Source organism: Bidens hawaiensis, unplaced genomic scaffold (assembly GCF_021521415.1).
Source record: "Bidens hawaiensis isolate Kalapana, Puna unplaced genomic scaffold, B.hawaiensis_p1.1 tig00037449_1, whole genome shotgun sequence".
NCBI lineage: Eukaryota > Viridiplantae > Streptophyta > Magnoliopsida > Asterales > Asteraceae > Bidens > Bidens hawaiensis.
Genome location: NW_027496540.1, coordinates 152684 through 163282, shown reverse-complemented (window position 1 = coordinate 163282; position 10599 = coordinate 152684). Strand labels below are relative to the sequence as shown.

At 32.7% G+C, this 10599-nt stretch overlaps 1 protein-coding gene and 1 pseudogene across 2 annotated transcripts; one reads left to right on the top strand and one right to left on the bottom strand.

Annotated features, from left to right (window-relative positions):
- The first annotated feature begins 16 nt into the window (after nucleotides 1-16).
- LOC143589385 (leucine-rich repeat receptor-like serine/threonine-protein kinase BAM3) lies at nucleotides 17-2163 on the top strand (annotated as a pseudogene). Its single transcript, XR_013145276.1, has 2 exons — nucleotides 17-1271; nucleotides 1822-2163. The product of XR_013145276.1 is annotated as a leucine-rich repeat receptor-like serine/threonine-protein kinase BAM3 (transcript).
- Nucleotides 2164-8664: 6501 nt separating this feature from the next.
- Nucleotides 8665-9840, bottom strand: LOC143589392 (plasma membrane-associated cation-binding protein 1-like). Its single transcript, XM_077070162.1, has 4 exons — nucleotides 9681-9840; nucleotides 9285-9374; nucleotides 9099-9183; nucleotides 8665-8966 (listed from the first exon to the last, which is right to left on the bottom strand). The coding sequence occupies exons 1-4, from the start codon at nucleotides 9789-9791 to the stop codon at nucleotides 8665-8667; spliced, it is 588 nt and encodes a 195-aa protein (XP_076926277.1). The 5' UTR covers nucleotides 9792-9840.
- Nucleotides 9841-10599: the final 759 nt, after the last annotated feature.

Here is a 10599-nt window from a genome sequence, read left to right as displayed (position 1 = left end):
CAAGTTTCTAGCTCAGATGAATCTTTCCAACAATCGGTTTTCGGGTTCTCTTCTAGCGTCCATTGGGAACTTTTCCGGACTCAAGATTCTTTTTACTGGATGGTAACAGGTTCTCCGGAGTAGTTCCACCTGAGATAGGAGGTTTTAAAGAGTGTGCTAAAGCTGGATTTGAGTAGAAACAACTTTTCGGGTGGAATCCCGCCTGAGATCTCTCATTGTTCTTCACTAACCTACTTGGATCTCAGCCGCAACGAGTTCACTGGCGCAATTCCTTCACAAATATCACAACTTCACATACTGAATTACCTCAATGTGTCATGGAACCACTTGACTCATACTCTACCGACAGAATTCGCTTCAATGAAGAGCCTTACATCTGCGGATTTCTCTTATAATAGCTTATCTGGTTCCATACCAGAAACCAGTCAGTATTCGTTATTCAAGTCCAGTTCATTCCAGGGAAACCCTAATCTTTGCGGTTTGTTTATTAACCGCCCATGCAACGAATCGTCTTCCACATTGCCTCCACAAACAGACCAACAACTTGATACCAAAACAGCAAAGGTTCCTGCCCGATACAAATTCGTTTTCGCGTTAGGTCCTTTTGGTGTGTTCGCTTGCATTTGTGGTATTAGCAGTTATCAAGACTCAAAAGATGCGATCAACACATAATAAATCAAAATGGAAGCTTACCGCGTTTCAAAAGCTAGAATTTAATAGCCATGATATCTTGGAATGCTTGAAGGATAATAACATAATTGGGCAAGGTGGCGCGGGGATTGTTTATGGCGGAACAATGCCGAATGGAGAGCAAGTAGCAATCAAGAAACTCGGAACAAGTAAAGCAAATAATAACGGTGGTTCACACGATAGTGGTTTGTCCGCAGAGATACAAACATTAGGAAGGATCAGGCATCGGTATATAGTGCGATTAATCGCGCTTTGTTCGAATAAGGAGACGAATTTGCTGGTTTACGAGTACATGCCGAATGGTAGTTTAGGTGAGTTGCTTCATGGGAAGAAAGGTGGTTGTGTTCTTAAATGGGATACAAGGCTTAAAATAGCTATAGAGGCTGCAAAGGGTCTTTGTTACTTGCATCATGATTGCTCACCTCTTATTATTCACCGCGACGTTAAGTCGAACAACATCTTACTAAGTTTGGATTTCGAAGCACATGTAGCGGATTTCGGGCTGGCAAAGTTCTTGCAAGATGGAGGTGCATCGGAGTGCATGTCTGCTATTGCAGGATCATATGGCTACATTGCTCCAGGTACGTACTTGTTAATTACTACTTAGTCTAAATTAACAGTCATATTAGAATAAAACGTGCAAGTTAAAGGTAATTTATTATAGACGTGTAAATGCCTTTTTTATTTACTAGCTCCCAATAGTAACATGCATGTGGAAAGTATCAAGATTGGGATCCAAAGCCTCACTTTCTCTTCTCTCTATAAAGATGAAGCTTCATTAATAATTGAGACTTGCAGAATTTTTTTTTGAAACCCATGGTCCTCAAGTTTTAAGGTTTAACTTCAATATATATATTTTTTAATTTTCCGGGTTCATTTTTCCAGTAAAACTTACTTTAAGTTAATATGTGTGATTGTCTGTTTTCTAGAGAATAGTATACTAAAATTGTGTGTAATTAATATTATTCCATGGGTTAGAATCTTACGAAAAAACATTTTTTTAGCAAATTAAAAAGAGTCGAACTTTATATCCGCTTTACGCACCCAAAAACAAAGACTCGTTTATCTTTTTAACTTGTATTTTATATCGGTTAAAGTACTAAATTTTAATAATGGATTTGGTGGTGACAGAATATGCGTACACATTAAAGATTGATGAGAAAAGTGACGTTTATAGTTACGGGGTAGTACTGTTGGAGCTGATAACTGGGAAAAAGCCAGTTGGGGACTTTGGAGAAGACGGATTAGATATTGTTCGGTGGTCTAAAATGGAAACAAACGGGTCGAAAGAAGGAGTAGCGAAGATCTTGGACGAGCGTCTTAAAAAAGTTCCAATCGATGAAGTGAAGCAAGCATTCTTCGTGGCGATGTTGTGTGTACAAGAACACAATGTTGAGAGATCCACCATGAGGAGAGGTGGTGCAAATGCTTGCACAAGCAAAACAGCCAATACATTTCACATGCACTAATTAATCTTTTGTGTGTTTGATAGATTTGAAGTTGCGTATGTAATTAACTGTTAATTACATACAATGTAATGAGGTCATGTTAATTAATGAAAAGAAAAATGAATATGCTGCTAAATGACTAAAGCACAACAAATTTTATGTGTCATTAATCAAGTATAGTGACACAACTTTGTTTTTGGATTTTGTATTTCACATCTCAGACAAAATAGCGACAAAGTTAACTTGCTTGACACTTTTAAGTTTTAATCCATTGCTAATTATGATGGAAATCAAATAAATATTTATTACTTTTTTATAACCTTTGGTAAATAAAAAACCTATACATTAAAACCAACATGCAATTTAAAAACATCCTGGTTGGCTATTTCTTAAAGTTTGTATAAATACACAATAGATTATATTAATGAAAACTATGATTGAGACTCATGCTTGGCGGGTGCATAAAACCGTGAAAAAAAACTAAAAACAAAACGATATTGTGAACCTACACATTGAAGAGGGCATAAAACCGTGAAAAAATAATAAAAAAGCTAATGTTAAAAATTTGCCACAAACCCAAGCTTTGAAGGGGGCGAATGGGCGATGATAAACTTTATATAAAAATAGCAAACCCTTGCATTGGCAGGATCATTGATAATAAACGCTATATAAAAAAACCGAAACTATTAAAAAATTTCATGTCGATACGTCACAACAACCATAGACGAAACCGTTAAAAATATTAAAGTTGATAAAAATAAGCGTGTTGTAATAAAAATTTTGGAATTTATAAAATATATATTGATAAACCATGGTCTAACAATTAAAACTTTAGCTATCTTTGAATCAAGATTAGATTGGGCCGTGGACGGATCTTTGTGGTCATGGGAAGAAGACTGGTGCGGTTTTAACGTGAAACTAGGCTGTCTAACTTTTGAGCTTGTAATAATGTTTTTTGTTATTATTAAAATTTATTCGTCGATAGTTAGAAAATATAAGCACCTTGCAGATTGGTGTTGCAGGCCAAATCATTTCATTGACTTAGCCCTCTTCCAGTTTATTCTTTGGAAAGTTGGGCCAACATTGGCATGTGATAAATAATGTGTCTAGTTAAGGTCCATGTGTTACTACTAGTATAGTATAGTAGCATGCAATTGGTAATATGTGGCTTTAGATATAATTGTAAATAGGAATAACAGAAAAACACTTAATTTAAACACTATGCAAAAATTTTAGCGACAAATTAGGGTATGATAATATCGTTGTGAAATTGGTCACTAATTAACTACATTGAAACAGTCCGTAAATTCCATAAGCGATCATAGTAAAATCCATGTGCATTATCAGAACCCCCCACGGAATTTTACCTAGGAAGTGTGTCTATCCATAATATAAGGATAAATACTAATGACTTTTAATGATCGAATTCAGCAAGGAAATAAGGAATATCAACAGGGGGGGGGGGGAGTCGCAGAAACCTTAGATTAGAAAGATCGAATATTTTGTTAGAACAAATAGAATACACGAAATTAATTATAAAACTATGACCCACGGACCTTTTAAATAATACATCAAATTACAATCCAACTAAAAGACTCAATCGCCTATCATTATTTAAACCAAACAAATAACCACACTTATCATGACTCATTCATGATAAAAAGAAAACTAAATAATTAAATAACTAATACAAATCTAATAACTAAAAAAAAGGCAATGACTAAACTGCCCCTAACCACTTATTGGCCCACATTTGCTTGCACGCTAAGACTTGCATCTAACCCATTTAACACGTGAACACAGCTATTAAGTCCAACAATCACTCCCCATTGTTTCATTCAACAGATCTTCACGTTTATCCAACTCCTTGAGGCACAAAAACATTTTCCTCCTCAAACCCATTTTGCGACCCGATAGAAACTTCACCTAGCTTTCTTAGCCACTTGTCACTTTTGGCAGTGTTCTCATATCACAAACAAAACTTCTAGTGCTAATAGAAAGGTTCGAACTCTCAACAGAGTACTTTCTTTAATCTTCATCATCCACACCCACAAGAGTACTTTCTTTAGATGTACAAGGATTAACTTTCTTGTTGTTATTAAAGTAGAACTAGCCACCAAGTCTGTGGGGGGTTTTGTGCACATTACTTTTATTCTATACTTGATCGTCACTATCTGGAGAGTATAGGGCCAATAGTGATATGACCACAGTACCCATGGGCAGTTGTAAGACAATCAAGTGTAACGTTGCCTTAATGTTGTATTGTAAATGTGTTTGTTTTCAAATAAATGTTCTCACCAGTATTTCCGCTGATCAAATATTTTCAACCATGTTTCCGGTGATTTTCAAATGAATGTTTCATGTTCTCACAAGCTTTTGAAATATGTTTTAATACGCTTTGTCAAATACAGGGTTTTAGCCCTATATATGTAAATATATTGTACATTAGGGGATTGGAGCCCAGTTTTATGAATAAAAATAAAGGTGCTTGACTCTGATTAAAGGATATTTTTCTAACCTCGGTCCTGATGATGTTTTCCGCTACAAAATAATTTAATAAACACCAATTGGGTTGGGGGTTGCGGCAGAAGTGGTATATATAACCAATACCATCCTTAAGTTTGGTTTTTGGTCGTTGTTTACCTAAACACTCGGTAGCTGTTGATTTAATATAAATTCCATTTTCAAGTTTGTCAGAAGTTTAACAATTTCACATCTAAATTCTCTAAGTTTAAAGTTAAATCATCAATTAAAAATTGCTTACCAAAGCATAACTGTTTTAAGGTTTGAACTTCACACTAAGTGGGCATCAAGTTTCAGTTTATAGCATAATTCATTTCTCTTCATTTCTAAGCTTATTTTATCAATATTGTATATTGGTCTTTTCAAATGTTATATAATGATTTAAGGTTATGCATGATAATGCCTAACATTTGCAAGATAATCAGGTGTACAATTGTACATAGTTTGCAACATACCTCAACTGGCATTTGGGATGAGCTCGGTACCGGTACCGAAAATACCAATCCCGAAAATCGCCAAATCTTGGTACCGGTACCGGTATTGAAGGTAAAAATTCGGGAAATACCAGTACCGTACCGGTCCCGAAACTCAAAACTTTGGTATCGATTCGGTACCGACGGTACCAAATCGGTACCGATTTCGGTACCGGTACCAAGTACCAAATGCTCATCCCTAACTGGCATGCTTGAAGCAATGCCCTTCCTAACCTTGCAAGCTTGGTTTCAGCTTGTTTATCAACAACATTGCTTCTATCTACCAGCCTGTTAAACGAGATCATATTTAAGGGCGGTTCGGTAAATCTCATGGGATGGCTTGGAGAAGATTTTAAATAATAATTCGTTTATTATTTATTAATAAGCTAGTCTTATTTTAATTAAGTTAGTCTTATCCTAAATCCTATTTGAGTTGGGTTCAAATTGTGTATTTTGAATACGAGTAGGATACGAATCAAGGGTGTTATATAAACCCTTGGTTCATATAGGTTTATTAAGTTTTTGAGTTGGTCTTTTCTTAATAAAAAGTGTCGAAGGTTTTTGTTTGTCAAAAACAAAAGAAAATTCATTGTTTGTGCAATTTGAAATAGTGCAGCTCAACCAAATTGGACTTGTGTCCTCTGTTCCTTGCAATGCATACAACAACAATTGAAAAGAAACAATACTTGTTTTGTATTCTGCATATTCAAGATCAGTTCTTGATTAATCGCCGACTCAGCTGTGTCAAAGTTCAACGCAGCCATCTTCATTGTAATATCTTCATTTGTAATAGAACATTCTGTTGGTTACCCAAGGGTGTATGGTCTCTAGTGGTATTAAAGTGTTAGATTAGACTTAAGACTTTTCATGGGTGAGGGTTTAAATCTAGTAACAAAAAATATGTAATTCAAACCATTCAAAATTGAATGGTCACCGGCCTATATCGTTTAAAATACGTCACGCTCCAAAACAATAGTCAACCAACAACTCAACTCAACACCAACAATCATTTTAAAGTTGTGGTCTTTATCGATCTCAACTAACAATAACAACTAACTTAATTAGCGTATCAAGATTCTAAACACTTACTAATCTTGATCGTAAGCTAAAGCATCTATATATTGAGTGAAATCTATTGTTATAGTTAGCTGACAAATAATAAATAAAGTAGAGTAATAGAGTTGATACCTTAATTTATGTTTAAACATACTCTCTCATGTTACCTTAAATCTAAGTTACTAACACAAGTACTGTCCTGAGATTTCGACCAACCGATCTCTATCTTCAAATTTTTGTTTGTCTTGTCACGTCACCCATTGCTTCATTTCTTACCTTTAAAATATCGATGGTTTCATTGTTTCAATAACGTATAAAGCATGACATAGAAAGGTGTATTCTACTACATATATAGTCACCCATACACATGTATAACTATATATATATATATCGGTTGAGTTTCTGTACGAATTCTAAAAAATTAATAACTCATAACAACCAGTAATTTTTTTTCAACATTTTTATATACTAATATCATTTTAGAGAAGATTTGTCATTTTTTAGATAAATTTCTAACACGCAAATTAGGATGTATATACATAACAAATTTACATGTGTAAAAAAGTTTAGATGCATATAAAAATTAATTTCGTAAGTGTAATCATTAATATGCATGGTATAAGTGATTAAACTACACTAAAAATAATATTAATATAAAAAATTAAAAGTATTTAAAAAAGTAGTTGTTCATTAATTGTTATTGAAGTTTTTAAATTGCTTAAGAGATCTGAAATATGTGAATTATAAAATATAACTTTTTAACTTCGTCCGGGGCACAATAAAAAGTTTTAATGTATCATTACCGGTTCGAACACAGGAAAAAAAAGATGGTTATTAGATAATTTTAATTGTGAAAAACCTCAATTCTAAATTCTGTTTTGTTTATAAAAGAAGAAAATCCATTCAAAAGAAAAACTTGAAAATATGAGGCCGGTATTAGTACATCCTATTTCGTGCTCATGTTTTTATTCTATTTTTTTTTTCTTTTTCGTAAGTTGATAACCTTGATTATATAGTAGAAAAGCTTACCGGAGAGTGGAGACAAAGTTAATGCAATCAATGCAGGATGGGAGCATTATTATCAACCAAAAATAAAACTACAATATATTTAACTAGTTTTTATTCCCCGTATTACGGGGATTGTTTAAAATTTTCATTTCTAATATTGTGAATGTATTATTTTAGATTTTAGTTTATTTATTGTAAGAAGTTAATAATTTAATTAAACCTATTTTGATTAATTTATGTCGGGTTATGTTCATTTTTAATGAAACGTTAAATGAATTATCTACTTAATGTTTATATTTATTCGTTTATATTTATTTGTTACAATTTAGATATTATTTTGTGAAAATTTTTATTTAAGTTAAACTTAAAAGAAAAAAGAATCGTTAACGTAACTAAATCCTTATTGAGAAATTAAATTAGTGTTTGATTATAAGATTTGTTTTATATTTTACGTTTCTAATATTTATATAATTTTTTTTGTATTTTAATTTTATTTATTGTAAGGAAATTAATAATATACTTAGAGTTTTATGATGAATGTTTCACAAATCAATGAGATGTTATAACCCGTTTAAAAGATATCTGGATTTGATGAGGCCCATGACCCGCTTATTTTTTACTATAAATTGTTTCATAATTATAAATAATATCTTTTTTTTAAAAAAAATTGGATATTAATTTTCAGTATATCCCTATTTTATAGGATTTTCATATCAAATATTTGGTGAGATTAATTTTTAATATAATAAGATGTTATAACCCGTTTAATGGCTATCTGGGTTTGGTGAGACCCATACCCGTGAATTAGGGTCAAATGCATAAGAAACCATCATTTACAAATAAAACAATCTGATGACTTGAGATAAATTAGAGAGTTTTCATTTATATATATTTAAGATACTATACGTCCTTATCTTTTGGTTTGATTTTAACATCTATTATAGCATCCACGCTTAATTAAACTCGTGAACACCTCTTTTATGTTTTCCTTCATTAATTGAAACTCAGAAACACAACAATTTTTCCATCGTGCATGTCTCTTCTTTCCATCGTACATAACTCAGTATTGAGCATCCTTGCACAAGAGCTGCCCTCTCTCTTCATCATGCTTTCTCTCATCTATATTACGCCCTCTCTCCTCAAAGGGATTTCAAAACCGAATATTGGAGATGCCCTTACTGTTATTACCCATCGTGTAGACATTCAATAGTTTTCAACACAAGACTAACATAATAAAACTATTTAAGAGAAAGTAGGAATCCAGTAACTATATATAAACGTACGGTGAATAATTTATGTTTTATCATACACATTATACAACATTAATGTACAAGAAAGTTGAAACCAATACACCCAACAAAACGTTTTCACTGTATTACAAAAAAGGAAAGAATAACAAATTTGTCCAATACGTAAATTTTTACAGAACCATTCATACCACACATCATTTTGTATGTAGAGCCCAATCAGCATGCCTTTGGTGGCTCTTCCTCGGCCTTGGGTTCTGCTGTTTTCTCAACCTCGGGTACCACAGCCGCCACCTCTTCTTTCTTCTCTTCCTCCACCACAATTTCCTTCTCTTTGCTGCTTGTTTCTTCTGCTGGAGCCGCTTCTTTTTCTGGTTCGGCCGCTGGCAGCACCTCTTCTTTCTTCTCTTCAACGACCACGAAAGTTGAAACCTTTTCAAACACAAAAAAGATAGGTCCTTCGACATAGGCCGGTCCGTACTTGATGCATGCTTCATGAGCTGGTTTCGATCCCGGAAATTCTAGAAAAAAAGAAAAATACATGAATGTACCCATCATCTTAAATTAATTAAATCTGATTAACCCAAGGACCCGTATCCAAATAATCATTTAAGAACAAAAAAACAAACTAGGTGTAAAACATATATATTTACCTATTTTGGAGAGTTCCTCAAGGAACTTTTCTACTGCCGAAGAAACCTTTTTCAAGGCACCCTCCTTGCGCTCCTTCACTACAGCCTACAGTTAGATCAATTTTGAAATCAATTATCACTCTCGTTGTCTTTATATTAAATATAAATAATCTAATTTTATTTTTCTTTTAATAATTAATTACGTGCCTTGATTTCGGCAGTAGAAGCTTCATAGATTTCAACAACTTTAGCTTGGAGTTCTGTCTTCTTCTCCTCAAACTCTTTGCTATAATCCTCCTGCATATATGCATATGCGTGTGAATTAATAATTAATTTTCATATTCAAAATAAATATTGGATACTATAACTATTAACTAATACGCCATACAAAATCAATAACTAACTCATAGCACAACTAAGATTAAGTGTCTTTAGCCGAATTTAACTTCAAATTTTTAATTAATTTTTTTTTGTTTTTAGTTTGAATTTCATGATTCGTTGATGTTTTATATTTATCATTACTTATTTTTATTATTTTTCATTTTAATATCTATGTAAAAAAATCACTCATTTAAATTAGTTCTTTTGAATTCTTTTACGTACCTTAGCGCCATCGAAGGTCTTGCAAGCTTCGGCGGCCGCAGCCTTTTTTGCGTTGTTCTTTTCGAACAACTTCTTGAATTTTGGCACCACAGTCGATTTCCAGTAACCCATGTTTTTCTTTTTCCTTTAACTATTTTTCTTCAAATTTAAATACAACCCTGCACCAACTACAACCATATATTAGATTTTAATTATAACCACAAATCCACCATGCATGCTTAAATCCACAAATAAAGCAAGAATTAAACTCACGTCTAATTGGACTCTATGCCAATACAAATTAATCAAGATCAGTTAGAATTAATTAATTATAGTAACATGTCAATCCTTTATATATATATATATATATATATATATATATATATATATATATAGCATCGATCAACCACGGCCGTATACTTGATTAAACCGATAAGGGGATGAACTCGCCCAGCGTGATCAAAGGACAAAAAGGACACCAAATCAACTAAGTTAGTAGTCTTGTAATGGTTAATTAGAGGTAGCCTTAGGTATGAATAAACATGGAAAAGAAAGAAAGAATCTAAGATACCTGAGAGAACAAGTGGATTGATTGTTGATGAATACAAGTTTTGAAATTGAGTGGTAATTAACCGGATGTGATCACAAGTTATAAGAGCTTTCCAAACCTTTGCCCATCTACATATTTTATTCTTCTTACATTATTATTATATTAAACACCTTCCCCCACCTTAGCTCGTTTAATTACCAATTTGCCCTTCGAATCATGTCATCATCCTTAATCTCGTTTTCGATATTTTATTATTTCTAATATTTTATTTTATTATAATAGTGAAAATAATTATTTATCTTTTTATTCATAAAATTTAAAATAAAAATGGTTGAAATGTTTCGTCTGTTGAAATAAAAAATGGACAAATTTTGTTTATATAATATACGT